The 20,573-nt window shown below is 34.1% G+C and overlaps 1 protein-coding gene across 5 annotated transcripts in view; it reads right to left on the bottom strand.

Moving 5' to 3' along the window:
* Positions 1-20,573, bottom strand: part of MIPOL1 (mirror-image polydactyly 1) — a 317,013-nt gene that overhangs the window by 95,907 nt on the left and 200,533 nt on the right. For all 5 annotated transcript variants that reach the window (XR_004299527.1, XM_032404975.1, XM_032404973.1 and 2 more), the window contains exon 11: positions 10,468-10,562. Coding sequence is in view for 4 of the 5 variants with exons in the window: in XM_032404975.1 (XP_032260866.1) it covers positions 10,468-10,562 (95 nt within the window). In the remaining variant the exon portion in view is untranslated. The remainder of the gene's footprint in view (positions 1-10,467; positions 10,563-20,573) is intronic.

The raw sequence follows: 20,573 nt of genomic DNA, 5'->3' as shown, positions 1-20,573 counted from the left end.
TGTCATTTCTGGCCATAGCTAATGTTTTAAGGTTTATGATAATAAGGGAACTAGTGTAGCTAAAGCAAGAGTAGAAACATGTTAATAAACAAGGTTAGAGAGGCAGCCAGGGGCCAGTGCATTTGTAATATGTGTACAAATACTCCTTTTATAAATAAGATCACAACATACATCTGGGGTCACAAACTTATATGCCTATATGAATGAGGCAGATAATTTGAAATGCATGAAGTAGGCAGGATGGGAAATATGGTGAAATAGAGAGTGTGTGCTTTTTAGAGAAAGTAGTTTCTGCTTTGCCGCAGCTGATTGTTGAAATGCACAGGTATGACGGTTAATTTTGTCAACTTGGCTAGGCTATGGTACCAGGTATTTGTTCAAACATCAGTCTAGAAGTTGCCATAAAGGCATTTTTTAGATATGATTACTATTTAGATCAGTAGACTTTGAGGAAAGCAGATTACTCTTCATAATATGGGTCGGGGGGTAGGCTTGTGCAATCACTTGAAGGCTTTAAGAGAAAGAAAGAGCTCCCCTGAGGGAGAAGGAATTCTGCATCTTCGGACTCATGACAGCAACATCAACTCTTCCCTGGTTCTCCAGTCAGCTGGCTTACCTTGCATATTTTAGACTGGCCACCTTCTACAAATGCATGTGAATTCCTTAAAATTTATCTCTCTCCATGTACGTACACAGTTTCTTGGTTCTGTTGCTCTGGAGAGCCCTGACTAATACACACGCTATGATATAATCATAAGGATCCCATGTTGGCAGATCTTCCAGTTTTTATTTTGACAGTTAACTTAACATTTTAAAATAATGTGTTGACTAAACAAAATATCCAAAGGAAAGATTCTTATTTTTTCACTATAAGAAACAATATTGGAATGAACATGATATATGATGTTGATATATGATAATAATATTGTTTCTTGAGTTTTTAATTCTAAATTTAAAAAAAAAGTAAAATTCAAACAAATATTTCTAATAACATTTTTCAAATTTGAACACTGTTGGCCTGGGAAAAAATAAACTTTGTTGGCAGATGACATACTGTGTTACATGGAGACCCTGTTTTGTCCCACACCCTTGCAGATGACTAATCAAGATGTTGGTCTAGGTCCATACTATTTCCAATCATTTTATTCATCATTGAATTCTTATTGTATTATGCATTGTACACACACTACTATTCTGAAGAAATTTTCCATCTGAAGAAACTTTCAATCTAGTGTTAATTTCATTGTTTATTCATTTGTTTGACAAATATTTACTGAAGGCCTGGGTGTATATAAAGAATAGCAGCCCTGGTAGAGGAATTAAGAGAAATAGTCATACAACTATTATATAGGTAAGCATGAGGTACGTATTGTGAGAGAGCCATTGTGAAGAACTATGGTAGTTAATTTTTAGGTAAAATCAGATCATTTCTGGTTGAAAAAATAAGAAAAAGATTAATAGAATAATTGGTATTTAAATTGTGTTCCAAAGGCTCAATAAGAAGGTGATAGGCAGAGATGGAGTATTCCAGGAGGAATAGGGGACATATGGGAAAGCACTGGAGAGGGGAATTGTGGGGTGTGTCTAGGAAAAAGTGAATGGTTCATTTTGGGAGTGCAAATAACAGTCAATTCAGTACAACAAATATTTACTGGGTTCCTACTATGTGTGAGGCAGTGTAATGGCACCGGTGACCACTGACAGGAATGAAACCAGCAGGCAAGAAGATGATGGGTGAAATAGTAATTCAGACATAGAGGTGGCAGAAATAACAAGGGTTCATGAATGTTAGGTTAAAGAGTTTGGAATTTATTGTATAGCTAATGTGGTATCATTAAATCGTGTTAATGGCTCAGTGAGAGGTTGAAAATAATGTTTCAGGAATCTTAAGAGGAGTAAGGAATGGAGACAAGTAGATGAGGTAGGAAGAAAAGCCTGGCCAGGAGATTGTACAAGTCTGATCTAAGGTAGGAACTGTGGGAAATAAGAAGGCAAAAGTAACAGACACTGCAAGGAAAAGTGTAGCAGAATTCGGCCACTGACTACATTTGTGAAAAGGGACAAATGAAAGATCACCTATGCATGAGGCAACTGGCCCCTGTGGAGCTATAATAATGGTGATTCTGTGCCAAGATCAAGGGAAAAACTAGTTTTTTATCTAACAAAATCTAAAATTAAAATTTTCTTAAGCTAACAGAAATAATGTTAATAGATGGCAAACACCAGGAGAAAGCCCATTTTAACTGTGGGCCTTTTGCTAACCACAATGATTAAATGACAAAATATTTTGTTAAATGCTCTTAAAAGAGGAGGAAGGGTCATTTGATTGAAAAAACAAAGAACAGTAGGACTATACATGATGAATTTTAGTTTTGCTTTTTAACTTAGTGTTAGAATAAGGCCTAGCAAATAGTGAAAACTGACAATGCAAAAAATATCCTTCTGGATACAGTCATAGAAGCATAAAATATTTCAATAGAAATAGCCTTTTACTAATTTAATAGTTGTCTTACATCTGAATAAAGCAAAACTTTTAAAGTAATTTTATCAATAAACTATTAATTTATTTCCTTGCACAGCGCTTTACAGTTTTCAAAAAACATCTAAATATATTTTCTCATTGATTTTCACAGTAAGCAGGTCAGATATCTGTTTACAGGTGAAGTAACTGACATTCAGAAGTAACTTATTAAATGTCACATTCTATAATTTGAGAGGAGGAAGGAATCTTTAATAACTATATTCCAAATCACTGGACATACAGAAAATACAAACCTTAAGGTTTTTTGTTTTTCAAACTGTTTTAATTTTCCTTTTGTTTTGCATTCCACAGCCACCAACAAATACATACGTTGGTTTGAATAGTAAAGGTGAAGCCAACTGTACATTAAAAAGACCCTGAAAATAGGTGCGACTTAATAGTATAAGAAGACAGTTCTTTTTTTTTTTTTTTAAGATTTTATTTTTAAGTAATCTCTACACCCAACATGGGGCTCGAACTCACAACCCTGAGATCAAGAGTTGCATGCTCTACTGACTGAGCCAGCCAGGCGCCTCAACAGTTCTTGATTCTAAAAATAAAAATAAACATCACTAAAAAAAATTTAATCTACCTCACATGAAAGGGTGGCAAATTTCACAAAATGTTAGAACTAACTACAAAAAGCCCCTAGTGTCAAAGTTAAAGAAACTGAAACAGAGAAAGCTTGGGGCTTGCCTATGTTAAAAAAAATCTGATTAATGGCAAAGATGGAAGAATTCAGGTCTTCTTTTGCTCTTTTTATTCCTGCTTTAGCAGTATGGTACCATAACACAGCTTCATGGATAGTTGATTCTTTTTTTTTTTTTTTTTAAGATTTTATTTATTTATTTGACAGAGAGAGACACAGCGAGAGAGGGAACACAAGCAGGGGGAGTGGGAGAGGGAGAAGCAGGCTTCCCGCGGAGCAGGGAGCCCGATGCGGGGCTCGATCCCAGGACCCTGGGATCATGACCTGAGCCGAAGGCAGATGGTTAACGACTGAGCCACACAGGCGCCCCACATGGATAGTTAATTCTTATTGAAAATACATATGTGACAAAATTTTTTATGTCATTGGGCAGTCCAATTAGCACAATTGATTGGAACACTGAACAAATGAGGTCAGGATCAAGCGTTCAAGCCCTCTCATGGCACTGAGAAAAATGCTGCTCCCTGGCTAGAGCCTGCATGCCATAGTCACTGCCAACTGTCTTATCAATGCATAGTTCTCACTGAGAGAACATAGGGTTCAAGGAAAACCTATCACCACACTGAAGAAACAAAACAAACCAAACACCAGATCTGAGTGACAGTAATGCTTTTGATTGCTAAGGATGGCATATACACAGAGAAAAAACGCAACTAAGAAGTAAAAGACTCATACTAAATAAAATTTAGAAAAGGAATGTAGGAAAAATTAAGAACTTCATTCTCTTTTTCAATATATTTTACAAGGGCTCTATATTATGGCCTCTACAACTTTGAAATGTGTATTACAAACCAGTAAGTAGGGCTCATGTTTAGTCCAGTTTTCACTATGTCAAACATGGAAGTATTCTGTTAAGAAATGATTTCTATGATTAAGAAAATACTAGTATAATCATAGGAAACATACTACCTTAAAATATGGAGCATTCTATTCAATATTTTTGGTCTAAAATGTGAAATTTATCAGGTTCTGAAAGGCATCACAACTTCCCACATGGAATCACACAAATATAATACAAACTTAAAACATAAACTGCTGTTATTGTAAATATTAAATCCTAGTTTACTGGCACCAAACAACAGGATCTAATTCTTATCTACACATTTGAATTTACACTTTTTTTTAAGCAAGAGGAAATATAAGGAAGTACTATAAAATCAGCAAACACTGAAACTTAGGCATTCTCTCGATTAGAAAGAGGTTGTTATTATGCCTCCTGAACTTAGGAATGCAGCCCTACAGGTTTATAATAACAGGAAAAAATCATTACTAAATACAGATCTAACCCTTACAAGTTTAAGATCATTCCCTGATGAAGCTGTTTAGATTGAAACTAATGAAGCTGTTGCCAATGAATTTAGCATTTAGCACAACAATGAGGAGGTACTAATACTTTACTAAAAACACTTTTGTAATAAGTGAAGTTTATTTTAAATCTTCCTATTGCTATTCCTCTCTTGTTATGCCTTCTGCTTTAATGTGAAAGAGCTGTCAGTTATAATGGTTAAGTTTAGTATCCCTACCCATCCACCTCATTGCCCCGTCCCTAACTCTGCCGAAGGAAATGAAAGGCCAACATTTCTCTTCTTAGTACTCAAAATCTTCTAAAACTCAAAGGAAACAGACAGAATAGAGAAGCTCAGAAAAATATAGTTCCATGTTCCTTATTTCCATACAGGGAAATGAAATGCTTATAGTAACAGTAGCTCTTAGTGCACATAACCCAGCAAAAGAAAATTATTCTTGGAAAAGAATTTAAAGAGAATAAGGTCATTATCACTAACTGGCAGAACTAAAGGCAAAGTAGAATGAAAGTCATCAGCATATTTTAATCTGCCCCTAAAACTAGTAACTGATCATACATCCTCCCCGGCTTTGGCTGTAGCTGAGAGCCAGACTTATTCTTGAGATTTATTTATTCTTTTGTTGTATACTGACTTGCTCCTGACTCCAGCTTACTGTCCTATTCCTATATTTTTCTTAGCTTATTTTTTCTTAATTATTGGGGAATAACTTTGACATGGTAATACACACATATGTGCATATGTGTGTGTAAAATTGACTTGAATAACTGAAAATGTATTTTTTCTTAAACTTTGCTAAACAAAATTTATTATTTAGGAGTTCTTTACACACACACACACACACACACATTACGTAATTAGTATTGGTTTTCTTCACATAAAAATGGAACTTTTTCTTGTCCTCTATAACACAGGAAAGAGAGCAAAAAACTATTATCTCTATGAATACTAGTTGTGTTTTATGTATGGATCTGTAACCACCATCTATTCAAGTGAGTAAGAAATACTGTTTACTTTCATTTGAATCAATTAAATCAGAATGTGAGCTCCCATGAAATTACAGCTTTGTTCTTTTTGTAATTGCCTCTCCCTTCCCAGAGTCTAATATCCCAGGGATTTTACCCCTATTCTATTTTAAATAAATTTCTGTATATCCTCACAGAATGTTCTTTGTACATTTAAAAAAAATTGTGGTAAGATAACATAAAACTTACCATTTTAACCATTTTTAAGTGTACAATTCAGTGGCATGAAGTACATTCACAATGTTGTACAACCATTACCACTGTCCATTTCCAGAACTTTTTCACCATCCCAAACAGAAACTCTGTACATATTAAACCCTAACTCCCCATTCTCTCCTCCCCCAGTCCCTGGCAATTCCTCATCCCTCCCTTCCCTCAGCCAGTGGTAACTCTACTCTGCTTTCTGTCTCTAGGAATTTGCCTATTCTAGATACCTCATAGAAGTGGAATCACATAATATTTATCTTTTCTCTCTGGCTTATTCTTCTTAGCATAATGCATTTATTCATGTTGTAGCATGTATCAGAATTTCATTTCTTTTTAGGGCTAAATAATATTCCACTGTATGTAGATAACACATTTTTTAATTCATTTATCTGTTGATGGGCACTCAACTTGTTTTATTTTCACCTTTTGGCTAATTTGAACAATACGGTACAGACCTTGGTGTGCAAGTATCTGTTTGAGTCCTTGCTTTCTATTCTTGTAGGGTATATACCTACGTGTGGAATTGCTGGGTCATGTGGGAATTCCATGTCTAATTTTGAGGAACTGCCAAACTGCTTTCCACAGCAGATGCATCATTTGATATCCCCATCAACAACGCAGGAAGGTTCTCTGTACCTCTCTGTTTTGATAGAAATGCGGAGCTCCTTAAAGGACCCAACTTTCCTCACAGACACACACATTCTCCTGTGCATCACACACTGTCCAGGTTTCTTCCTTTGATACATATAGCTGTTTATTTCAACACGTAGTTTTTATCTATTTTTAGGTCGTTTGCCATTACGGCACTGACAGTGAGTACCCTATCTTTTCAGACAGTATCCAAATGGGTATTCAATACTTGAGTTTCATAATTTTTTACTTCTTCATATCTAGTGACCCCCCTCTCAATTTCGTCTACTTCTAAGGCAATGCTTTTAACATTGTCAATGCTCAGTCTGAGTGCTTCACCTCTGAGATCTTAAACAGCAACAGTCCACTTTCTGCCTACAACCTCTGATCCTTTCAGCTCTTGAATTTTCTTATTCCCGCCACCTTTGCTCTTTGATCTCAAGATTTAGGTTTCTTAATTCCTCCTTTTTCTCTTGGTATATAGGTTCTTTCAGTTTTACTTCCTGCTCTATTTAGCTTAGACCATTATTCATCATTTCAACAAGTTTTTGCTAGTTTACTTTCAACCACGCTCCTCTCCATCATTTCAGTCCTGCAAACTTGTAATCCTGGATCATTTCAATCCTTTGCCTTCTGTGCTACTATACAAGGGAGTTGAATGTGTCAAGTTATGCAACTGTACAAACTAGAACTCATCTGTAGCATCTATGCCCAGCTCGCTCTTGAGGACTGCTTGTCGTGGTCTTCTTGCCCTTACTCAGTTTTCTTTCCCATTCCCTTTCAAAGCCTCCTGCCCTCTGCACTTTAGAAGCCCATACTGACGCTCACTTTACAGAAAAAAATGGAACTCTTAATTGTGAACTGAAATTTATTTCTATTCCACAGCTATTCTTATCTCTTTCAGTCCTGTCTGTGAGCACAAGGTGACCATCTTCCTGTTCAAGGCAAATGCTTTGGGAGATTCTAAATTCCATCTCTTCCTATTTCTGTAGGAATCCTGTTCTATCCATAACAATTCTATTAGCTCTTTCCAATTAGTCATAAGCAGGCTCAAATATCTGCCATTTTTCAAAAACCAAAACCAAAAGTCCTGAACCTATCTTCCTTTTTTCTCAACTATCATTAACATCTTCCTTATTCAAGTTTCTTCAAGGACTGCTCTATTGTCCAAATTACTATGCTTCTTGACTTCTAATCACTCTTCAATTCACAGAAAACTGGCTTCTGTATCTAATGCTTTATTAAAACTACTTCTGTGGAGGTTACTAATGACCACCTAATTTCAAATAGAAAGGACACTTTTTCTCCTTATCTTCCTTAACCATTTAGCAATAGATGATCTTTTTTTAAAAATTTTTTAAAATCTCCTTCTTTGGCTTCAGTGATATACATTTTGATTCTACTCCTACTTCACTGACTTTGTCGTGTAAAAGTAAATTTATCTTAACGTTGGTTGAGCACTAACAATAAGCTAAATACTGTGCTAAGAACTGTACATACTTAAAACAACTGTATGAGGTAGGTGCTATAATTCTAATTTCACAAAAAGGAAATGGTCTTGGAGAGGTTCATTTATATAAGCCACAAAAGGCAGGGCTGTCTTAAGTGCAAATCCCAGTAGCTTTAGCATACTACCAGCCTTTTTTTTTTTTTTTAAGAAGCAGTGAGAGGGGTACATGTGAAGCATATCTTTGAGCCAACAATTGTTAACTCTTTATCTAGAAGAGATTGTTTAACTCTGTTATATTCATGTAGATTAAAAAAGTCTTTGGAAAACAAGTATTTTGGCTTTACAATTTTTAAAAATCTTTCAGTAATCTGCAATTCAGTAAAAAGAAGGAGCATTAAGAACTGACATCAAGGTTTGTTTTTTAAGAAAAAAAATGTCAGGTCATGTAAGATTATCAGATGCTTCTCAGAATTCCTGGATAATGTCACTTTATCAACAAGCATTTGCTGTCCTATCTCACAAGGATGGCAGGGGAAGGTTCCATGAAAACTCTCCCTTACCGATAGTGTGAAGCTACTTCATACCGCACTGCAATATCCAAGGGCACAAACCACACAATATTCATAAGTCCTAGTAGCAGGTTTAATATATGCTCCTATTATTCTACCAAGAGACCCTAATTTAATGCAGCTACTTGAAATGTGCTTGTAAAGCAGCATCCCTCAAACTTGAATACATGTGGGAATTTTTAGGGAACTTAAAACACTGACAGCCTAGTCCTACCTCAAGAGACTGATGTAATTGGCCTGGGAGGAGATGGGGATTAGAATTTTTAGAGGCTCCTCAGGTGCTTCTTATGCACAGCTACAGTTGAGAACCCATTGGTGTAAAGTATGAAGGAAAGATTGTCATATCCACTCTATAGTTACAAAAAAAAAAAAAAAGGGTGAGTGGCTGGGATGTCTGCATTAATCACCAGGTTTTTGTTTACCGACATGATCACATATAGACATTGCTTCTAACTGCAGACAAATGATTCCCCAGTCAGTCATCAATCAAACATACTTAATATTTTATAACTGCATTAATTCGTAAGGCTACTATAACAATGTACCACAAACTGGGAGGCTTAAAACAGAAATTTACCTACAGGTCCAAAATCAAGGTGTCAGCTGGGTTATGCTCTCTTTGATGGCTATAGGTGAGAATCCTCCCAGGCCTCTTCTACATTTTAGTGTTTGCTGCCAACATTTGGCATTACTTGGCTTGTGGATGCCAGGTGCATCCCTGTGTCTCCCTGTGTCTTTATATAGCCTTCCTCTATGTGTGTGTCTCTGTGTCCAAATTTCTCCTTGTTATAGAACATCAGTCATATTAGGTTAGAGCCCATGCTAATGACCTAATTTTACCTGGCTGCCTCTCTAAAGGCCTTATTTCCAAATACAGTCACATTCTGAGATTCTAGGGGTTAGGACTTCAACATATCTTTTTTGAGGGACACAATTCAACTCATAACAATAACCAACTACATATGCCAGTAACATTGTTCTAAAGCAGGCATTCTTAACTTGGGATGAAAAAAAAACTCATCTTTATTTTTCACTCTGGTGTAAATACAGCACTTCTTACAGTTATGAACATAGCCAAAAACTACAGTAGTACTGTTTAGCAGCTCTTGAGAAATTGCACCCATAGGAACCACTGGTGTTTTCACATCACATTTCAGGGTTTGCAGTTATCCCCAAAATACCATTTACAGTCATCACTACTTTGAAATTATAGTTAATAGACTTGCTGTTAGACATACTAATTTAATGTATTAATAATGATGTGTGAATATAGTAAAATATCATGACATGATACTTTCATAACTATTTCAGTAAAGCTGATTTTGATTTAATTGCATTTTTTGTACTTAACAACATTATTCTGAGAAGGGGAAAAATTAAAAGAAAATCTTTCAATAACCCACAGCCCAAGTTAGTGAATTCTTACACTTCAGACTTGAGGGTTTTTTAATCTTATTAAGTATCAGAGAACATACAGGACATTGTACATCACTTTTCAAACCTTTTATTTTTTTTTTTACCATGATCCATTGTGAAAATATATATATTTTACACATAACTCAATATACAATCTTAACTCTCTTTCACACAACACCAAACTGAAACCAAAGTATCATAAAACAATATTTGCCTTTACTATAGGAGATGCACTCTGACATTTTTTTTAATTTTTTTTATTTTATTATGTTATGTTAATCACCATACATTACATCATTAGTTTTTGATGTAGTGTTCCATGACTCATTGTTTGCGTATAACACCCAGTGACATTTTCTATTCTATTTCTTTTCATTAAAAAATGCCAGTGTGACCTACTGAATTAATTTCATAACTACTCTTGGAGCATAAATTAAATAAGTGTTAAAAATCCTTCAGTGGCATTCCTTTATAAAACTTCTCATATTATATTATAATTGGCGAAAGGTTGTTTTTACTGTTATTCATGTACTGTTTTAAATATATATATCATTTCAGAAGTGGCATTTAGGTGAGCAAATAGTTTAATAGGGCCAGACCAACATTTATTTATGCCCAGGTTAAAAAGAATTTTACCTGTAGTAAACTCGAAGTGTTTGGATTTCTTCTTCTAGTTTTTTGTAGTGTTGAACTGCAGTCTCTCTGGCTTGTTGCATAGCCAACAACTTTGCCTGCAAGTAATTAATATTTTAAGAACTTTAATATTAGTTTTGGTATGTTAGAATACAGTACTGCAGTATAAATAGGAGCCTTAAATTTGTGGTAGTTTTAAAATCTATCTGTATTTTCAGTAGTGTCTCAATTTCTCACAAAATAATCAAATTATATGAGTAACAGACATATTGAAGACAAGAATATATTAAATTTACCAAGTTTGCTCATTACTCAACTTCAACCTTATTCATCTGTATCATCAGATATATGCCCTTCTGCAATGTTTAACTTTATACACAGAATTCAGAATGTGGAACATGGGTTCAGAGCAATATCTTGAGATAAGCACAATCGGTGTTTCACATACAAACTTAATGTGGCTCCACTGCCTGACCACACTAGATTTTCTTTTAACTTTATTAATAGTAAAACCCAGAAAATTCTAAATATGTTGTTAAGCCATCTTTGATATTTAATGTGAAAAAAATATACAAGACTATAACCTGATTCTTACAGATATGACTTAACCTTTTCAATTCCTTTTCTGCCAGACAAAAATCTCTAAAGGGAGTATGGCAACAATCTTGAATGTTAGAGGTATTTTATTCAAAGGATGCTATTGTTCCTCTCTGCCTGTAGTATTCAAACTTTAAAAGGGACTGTAGTCAGTTTTTCGACAGAGTTCAAACTTGTAGTTTTAAAAGAACTGCCAACTTCTAACCATCTTTCCCATTGGGTTTCAGGCGTAGCCAAAAAGTTTTCAATGAAACTTTTAAAATATGGTACTGGTAAAGTCAGATTTCAGTTTTGTTTATTCAAAATTTGATTTGCATGAAAAGACTGTCTTTCACTTTAAGTGGTGTTTGATATGTAACACAGAGCAAACTGTTATCAAACACCTCACAAACTACACTAATGGCAATAATTAAAAAGTGACTGAGTTTGGAGGCAGAAGTTCACTAATTTTGCTGAACTCAGATGATTTCACTGGGATTATTTTCTTGCATAAGAATAAAGTCATAAGACAAACTGTGAAATCCTGACCACAGGAAAATTAATTAGTGTAATGTAAGTGAGCACTGGACAATGCCACTTTTCTATTTGAATAATGTAGAATAATAAAAACAATGCAACAACTCAGGTCTTTGTATATAACTTTAGGAGCTAAGTTAAATAATTTGTTCTCTATCTGGGCTAGCAAACTTAACAAAGAGTTACTTGTTCATTAAATTTAAGATGTTTGAGTGCTTGCTTTAACATGTCACGTTCTAGAATTATAGATAAAACATTCTCAAAAATTATAAAAAAGCATTTAAAAATAGGTGGCTGGTTCTTTATGTCAAAAATTGACAGCTTTGCCAATTTTCAGTAAACTATAAAATGTGATTGAAATGGTTAATATGGAAGACACAGATACCCACTGTGACTAATGGTCAAAAAGAATCACACAAAAAAGAACATATCACATTCAACTTACAAAATGTCGAACATCCTGTTACATGTATTTAAGGAATATCAAATATTGGACAGGTAACAGAGAATTTGCTAAATAAATATATGAGAATGCTAAGTACCTTAGATGATTATTTTTGATTTTTTTTTAACCTGGTACTTCTGCAAAAACGAACAAACAAAAACAAAACAAACAAACAAACAAAAACCCCCTCCCAAACCAAAAACAAAACGAACAATGTTCTGGTAGGAAAACGCCATAATGAAGATTTCTGCCTAAGAAATTTCTGCAATAAAAATGGGAACATGAGAATTTTACTTAAATTCCTGTGCTTCAGGTAATACTGACTTTCTCACTTCTCACATTTAATTGGCTATGAAGATCTGGTGTGGCTTCATAGCAACCCAAATGTCTAATCTTATGTCTAGGCCTTGCTGACTATGTTCAAAAATATTATAAACTTCCTGGCTTTTCCTTTATCAGATATATGTTCATCTGGCCAGCATTTCTTTTTTGGGGAAATACCCTTACCCTCTGTCACAGTGATCCTGTTCAGTCCTCGTGGCTAGGATAAACTTCATTCCCTACCACTCAGGTAAATATAATCCAGGTTGTTCAAACACAGTACTCCATCCCACCAGCCCCAGAAGAAAACTGAATCCTGATGACATCATTTGTACTCCTGGATCCCCTATGCCAGACAGTTTCAGATCCATTCCATCTCTGGACTTCCTGAGTACATAAATTTTTTTTTAAGCTTAGGCTAGCTTGAGTTGGATCTATGTTATATGTAAGAAAACTAATTTAAATGTGTTGTTTACTTCTATTGCATTTCCTACTTTCACTACTAATATCATATAATTCCACCACATTACAAGTCAATAATAAATTTCATATAAAAAACATTAAGGAAATTAGTGAACAGATATTTTTTCCTGTTCCTCGGGCATATTTCCCATATTTCTGGCAATTACATGAAAAAAAAACCTGCATGCATTCATTTATGTGTGTACTCATAAAAATATATGCATTGGGGCGCCTGGGTGTCTCAGTCGGTTAAGCGCTGCCTTCGGCTCAGGCCATGATCCCAGCGTCCTGGGATCAAGCCCCACATCGGGCTCCCTGCACAGTGGGAAGCCTGCTTCTCCCTCTCCCTCTGCCTTCTGCTCTGCCTATCTGTGCTCTCTCTCTCTGTCTCTGTGAAATAAATAAATAAAATCCCCCCCCCAAAAAAATATATATGCATTAAAAAACTAACAAAATTTAAAAAGTATAAGAAAATACAGTGTAAAGTAAATCTTTCTTCCATCTCCAACCCTCAGTACAAATCCCTTCTCCTGAGATTAGCAGTCATCTGTCCAGAAATAGTCTATATGTGTATATATAAGCATATATGCAATGACATACACCTATTTACAATATTGATGACATTCTTTACACAGTGATAAACTTTGTCTTAAATTAAAAAAATATTTTGTTATCTTGCTTCCTATTTAAAAAAAAATCCTCTACCCCAACCCATATATCGCACTTACTAGTTATACTCCCTCCTTCCCTTCCACCCCCAAAGTGAACACTTCCATGAATTTGGGCTTATCATTTTCAAGGACATTTTATACTTTTATTATATAGTTATATACTTACAGATAATGTATATCTTTTTGCAGATTTTAAACTTTATATAAATGATACTTCACATACTTCACAGGCAACTGCTTTTTTGACATTGTACTTTTGACTTTTATTCATGTTGATATATGTTTATCTGATAACACTTACCTTCACGTGTTGTAAAGATGTGCAATATACTATGATTACAGATATATTTGGACTTATTTGTACATATTTTTCATGTTTCATATATCCTGTTTTCTTTGCTTCTCTTTTTTGTCTCTCCTTCTTTTGGATTAAATTTTCTATAATACCCCTTTTACCGTAATGCTTAGAATCTATGTATTTATACTTTACCTTGAAATTTTTGATAAAGATACTTATATTTTTGAGCAAGGCCTTCAGTGAGTCAGGATTTCTATATACAATCAGAGTTTTAATAAATGTTTTACACAACTATAACACTTTTTCTACTTATAGGTATATTTTTAGATAAAATCTTTATTGAAGTAAAACATGCATCATGTATCACATAAGTATACATGGATGTATTTTTTAAAGTCAAGTTTATTGAGTTATAACTTAACACAAAGTAAAAATTTACCCATCTATGATGTACAGTTGTATAAATTTTGACAAATTTATAGTCATGTAACAGCCATCACAATCAAGATACAGAATATTTCCATTCATCCACAATGTTCCCTTGTGCACCAATATAGTCAATGTCTTCCCTTTACACCCAATCCCTGGCAACCACTTGTGATTTTTATTCCTGTAGTTTGCCTTTTCTAGAATGACACACAAATGGAATCATGTAGTAGGCAGCCTTTTGAATTTGGCTTCTTTCACTTAATGCTTTTGGGATTCATTCATACTATTACATTTATCAATGGTTCATCCCTTTATGTCACTGAGTCGTATTCCATCGTAGGGATGTACCAAAATCTATATATCCATTCATCAGTTGATGGACATTTGGGTTGTTTCCAGTTTGGGGCAATTATTAATAAAGCTCCTATAAACATCAGCATATAGGTAATTTTGTGGAACAACGCCTTCATTTCTTTTAGGTAAATACCAAGGAATGGAATGGGTCCTATGCTAAGTGTGTATAATGTGTTTATATATTTTATATAAAGTGATGTACTTTATACAGCTATATACACTATAAAGAAACTGCCAAACTTGCTGCTTAAATTGATGTAACTTGAAAGCATCTGTGCTTAACTATAATGCCATTTGTTGAATGCCTACTATGGGTTGGGCATTGTATCAAGTGCTTGAAATCCTATAGCCTATCCCCACAATCAACCTATGAGAGAACTCCAATTATCCTTATTTTACAGGTGATAAAATTGAAGTTCATGAAAATTAAGCAACTTGCAAGACTATATAACATTCTCGGATATACATATGTAAATATATGTAAACACTTAACATATATATGTTTACACACACACACATACACATATACGCTAGGTCAACCTATATTCTTAAGAACATATGACAGATGACAAAAGGTAATTACTTAGGAATTTGAAAAATAACCCACTAATGTGTGGGTTCACAAGCACTTGATTAATTTTCATATGTCTTAGCCACACTTGCAGGGAAAAGGACAAGCAGAGATGTACCAGATACTCTTGAGCATGCTGCCTTTTTATATATCACTCAAGCCTTTCCACATATAATTGCTCTTTTTGTTCTTTATTCTAATTCCACCAAAACTTCACCTAAGTTTTTGGCATGAAGGAGTCTTGTCTGGGAGTCATGTGTGTATTTAGTCTTAGTAATGGTAATAACTGGGAGTCACACTGTATTTAGTCATTAGCTGGATCTTCTACTTCTCAAACTGTGCTGCTGGTTCATCTCTCCCTAATACTAGTAAGAATATAAACATTCTGCTGCTTACTTCACCAAAATTTACCTATTAAAAACATTTGTCTTCTTGACTAAAACATGGTCTCCTAAATCCACTAATTTTACTATTATAACAAAAAATATTTCTAAGCATATATAATCATAATTATATTTTAAAACTCTCTAAACAAATTTAAAACTCTCTAAACAAAACTCCCTAACAAATTTTATGAACTTATCACCAAATTTCATTGAATCTAAGATACTGATTTTAAAACACTATAATTTTATGCAGAAAAATCATGCCAATAATACTTCTAAGACACCATCTATTTTAACAATCATACAGCAATGTTAAAATGTGAAATGAGTATTTTAAGTGTTTTATTTTCTTTATTTTTTTAAAGTAGGCTCCATGCCCAGGGTGGGGCTTGAACTCATGACCTTGAGATCAAGACCCTGAGATCAAGAGCTGGATGCTCTACTGACTGAGCCAGTCAGGTGCCCCAAAATGTGAAATGATTTTTAACCTAGTATATTTCCCTGCTCCAAAAAATAATTTCTCTTCTGAGCAATACCAAAATATCTTTTTCTGGCCTGTGGCATGTGTTTTAGATTTTTTCTCATCTCCTTACTCCACTCACACACAAAAACCATACCTTGTCTTTTTCTTGTGAGTAGTATTCTCTATTAAAAAAAGACAACTGCAACATTCTTGATCCTTTTTTTTTGTTTTCTATATAAGGAAAAATTTGAAGTTTTAATTGCAATCTTCAATGATATACTCCATAATTTTATATGTCCTCTAGCTACCTTTCATACTTATTCCCAACATGTAAAAGGTATTGCTCAGAACACCTGGGAGGAGCAGCTGAACTAATTCCAGGTGAGGCAATGGAATCAAAACATCATTTGATAACAGTTATTGATAATAAGTAGAAGTTTACAGAACAATCAGTGTGCGTTTTATATCTTTAGTATCTTTTCCCTATACCTTCTTTCCCTTGTACCATTATCTTTTTTTGTTCATTTCCAGTTTTATTGAGATGTATTTGACAGATAACATCATATTAGTTTTAGGTGTACAACATAATGATTTTATGTATGTATATATTGTGAAATGATTACCAGTAAATTTAGTTACTATCCACCAGCTCACATAGTTACACATTTTTTTCCTTGTGATGAGAACTTTTAAGATATACTCTCTTAGCAGCTTTTAAATATATGATACAGTACTGTTAACTTTAGTTACTATGCCGTACATTATATCCCCAGAACTTATTTACCTTAAGTGACTGAAAAAAAAGTTGGTTAACTAATGTTAGGTTAGTCTTATCATTGAAAGTCTCATTTTTAAACTATATTTTGAGCAATGCCATCTAAATAGGACAACCATTTGTTGCTACCAAATTAGAAATGAACTACACTGTTTCCTTAGACTCTTATCCAGTACTTTAGAATGACAGACAAAGAAAACACTGCACTATCTACATCACTGAACACTATCTGTTATGGATATTGTGGAGAAACCATTTTTATCTTACTTCAAAATCTTGTTATGTTTTGTTTGAATGTGTTTTTAATAGTAATAGTCTGATATAATTAAGCCTTCCTTTGGTAACTCCAAGACCATTAATGGTAATCTGTTTTATCAGAGAACAGAAGCATTTGATCTTATGTGTGATATCTGCTAAATAAAGAAGCACACAGTACAAATTAAATCACAGAATCAAATAATTTTAGACCTGAAAAGGATCTTAGAGGTAATATAGTCCCCAACTTCATAGGTGAGGAAACTGTTGTTAATATATGTTTAAGGAAACATTTGGAAGTTGTCCAGGGTTTCATAATTGGTTAGAAGGAAAGCTGGAACTAGAATACAAATATCCAAAAACACTTATTCTACCATACAAGACCACATTTCAATATGGCATAATTTAATATGTATGTTAACTGTTTTAATAGAATTGTTTTATAGAGTAATTATAAACGTATAGACTGTGTTACACTATTGAACACATTTGTAAGGAATCTAATTAGTTATGTTCAAACAATAAGTCAAATTAGAAAACTGCTTAATAATATGACTATAGCCATCCGAGTATTTGACTTTTTTCACCTCAGAAGCAGGTTATGAACCTAGGAGAGACACATAACTAAATATCACGCAAAAGGATATCTAAAAAATTAAAAGTTACTATCAAAAGGATAAAAATGACTGTATTTAAATTACACCCCCCCTTCACAGGAAAACTGGGATTGCTCACCACAGTATATTACCACAGTGTATTGCCCTTTAAAGACTATTCCTAAGAGGTAATATTTTGTCCTCACGAGGTATCTTTCAGACCAAGGATGATCAGGTTCCAGACTCCAAAGCAGTCTTATATGCACTGTCTAGTGATCTATGGTCTGACATAAGAAAGGGAAGAAAACAGTTTGTAATGGAAGCAGAAATCAAAATATTCATAGGCAGACAATGATCCCTGAGCAGTGAACTGAGTCCACAAAACAGAGAAGGGAGGTAGAGAGAAGTATTCCAGAAAGAGAGTGCAGCACAGTGATTAAGAGCAAAGTTAGGTTTGGCTACCAGTAAGTAGTTCTATGACTCTGAATTAGGGCCTCTGAACCTCAATTTTTTCATTAGTAAAATGGGGGTGATAATACCTATTTCACATGACTATTATGCAGTGATAAAATGAGATAACTTACTATTTGATATAGCCATATCAAAGTGAACAAATACATAAGCTGTACAATAGACTCTATTGAATTTTGGATGTAAAATTATTGTGGAAATAATTGATGCCAACAAGAAATAGCACTGTACCAAGTAACAGGTCAATAAAGTGAGAAAGGACTGGGCTTAAAGTACCAGTTTGAGTCATGTGGTAGTGTAGAGTATGATCATTTTAGTCCAGGTAATAAATATTTTAGACTTGTGGGCCATATAGTCTCTCTTGCAACTACTCAGTTGTTGTTGCAGTGTGACAAGAACCATACATACTATATAAATGAATGGGCAAGGATTGTTCCAATAAAACTTTATTTACAGAGTCAGTTGGTTCAGAGGCCACAGTTTGCAAATTATAGATCTTGAGTGTCAGAGACTACCGGTTTACACAGAGCCCAGAATACGTGTTGGTCTATATAAGCTTTTTGTTAATGTTGTCAGAACGTCAGATAATGTTGTCAGAAAAACTGAAAAATGGAAATACCAACATTTCAATACATTTGATCTGTATAAAGTGAATAGTTTCTAAAGGCAATGAAACAAAATATCTAAAATCCACAGTTTTAGAACAGGTTCTTCAGGGCATATAATGATAGAAAGGAAAAAAGGAATTAATAGTGGTTCATGGCAACTGTGTGCTCCCATGGTAACATTGCAGTGTGACTGCAGTGTGACAGGAAACCACCTTGTCAAGGAGGCATGATTTTACTTACTACATATGAAGCAAAGCAAACAAATAAAAAAAACCTTGTAGCTTTAAATTATATTTTGCCTAATGTTAACATAGTTTCAAGAGCAATCTTTTTATTAGCTTTGGCATGGCATATCTTTTTTATATCCTTTTAATTTCAATCTCTTTTATATGCTTAGGTTTAGAAGTGACCATTGTAAACAGCATGTATTATTTTTTTCCAGTCTAACAATCTTCATCTTTTAACTTGAACATTTGATCCCTCCACATTTAATGTAATTACTGATAAATTTGGGCTTAAATATGTATTCCTATCATGCTCTTTTTATTCTGATACTTCTCTTTTTTCTTTTTATATCACCTTTCCTTACTATCTTTTGGATTCTTTTATTATTATCATCCCATATCCCTCTCTTTACTTTGAATGTCATACCCTCCTTTACATTCTTTTAATGGTTATCTTAGGAACTACAAGAAAAATATTTGACTTATCAAAAACCAAATATTAATACTCCTGGACAATAATAGGTCCTAAAACCCTTTAACTCTATTTACTCTCCTTCCAGTTTGTTACTGTTTATTCTTAATGTATTCTAATTTATTTAAATTTAAACCTCAAAGAATATCAGTACTATATATTTTTTTGAGTCAGTGTGCATTTGTCACCTTTGTGTTTTATTCCTTCCTGGTTGGAAGGTTCCTTATGGAACCATGTTCCTTCTGTGTAAACAACTCTTAAAAGTTTAATATAAAGCTGCAAATGACTTAATCAATTTTAGTTGTCTGAAAATGTGTTTATTTCATATTCATTCTTTGAGGATATTCATTTGGGGTATATGATATTAAATTAGCAGGTATTTTCTTTCAGCACATTGAAAGCATTATTCCAATGTCTCCTGACTTCAACTGCTCTGTTGAGAATCAAACTGTTGCTCATTTGAAAGTAATCTTTTTCCTTTAGCAGGCTACTTTCATAAATGTCTCTTTGATGTTAGTATTTTTCTATTTCATTATGATGTGATTAGGTGTGGATTTCCTTCTTATCTTGCTTTGGAAGAATATCTTTCATCAGCTTTAGAAAAAATCTCAGTCATTTTCTGTTCTAATAATGCTTTTCCAAGATTGTCTGTATTCTCTCCTTTTGGGAGCCCAATTAAATGTTTGTTGGACTACCTTACTCTATATCTCTTAATATTGGTTTTATTGGGGCGCCTGGGTGGCTCAGTTGGTTGAGCGTCTGCCTTCAGCTCAGGTCATGATCCTGGGGTCCTGGGATCGAGCCCCGCATCGGGCTCCTGCTCAGCTGGGAGTCTGCTTCTCCCTCTGCCTCTGCACCCTCCCTCCACTCATGCTCACTCGCTCTCAAATAAATAAAATCTTTAAAAAATATATATTGGTTTTATTTACTGATGTTGTATATTATGGGTGATTTTTCAGATACACTCCAATTCATATGTCTTCCGGCTCCCTAATTCTTTCTTCAGCTGTATATAATTTAATATTTATCTAGAGTGTTTTACTTCAAAAATGTTTTTGTTTTGTTTTGTTTTGAACTTGTATGTGATTCTTTTCCAGATTTGCATGGTGTTTCCTAGAAAATGCTTTTGGTTTATTCATGGTTGTGATTCATACTGTATTTAAATATTCATTGAGGCATTTCAAACATAGCTATT

This window comes from Phoca vitulina, unplaced genomic scaffold (genome assembly GCF_004348235.1).
Source record: "Phoca vitulina isolate PV1807 unplaced genomic scaffold, GSC_HSeal_1.0 scaffold7, whole genome shotgun sequence".
Classification (NCBI taxonomy): Eukaryota; Metazoa; Chordata; class Mammalia; order Carnivora; family Phocidae; genus Phoca; species Phoca vitulina.
This window is presented reverse-complemented; position numbering and strand designations above follow the sequence as displayed.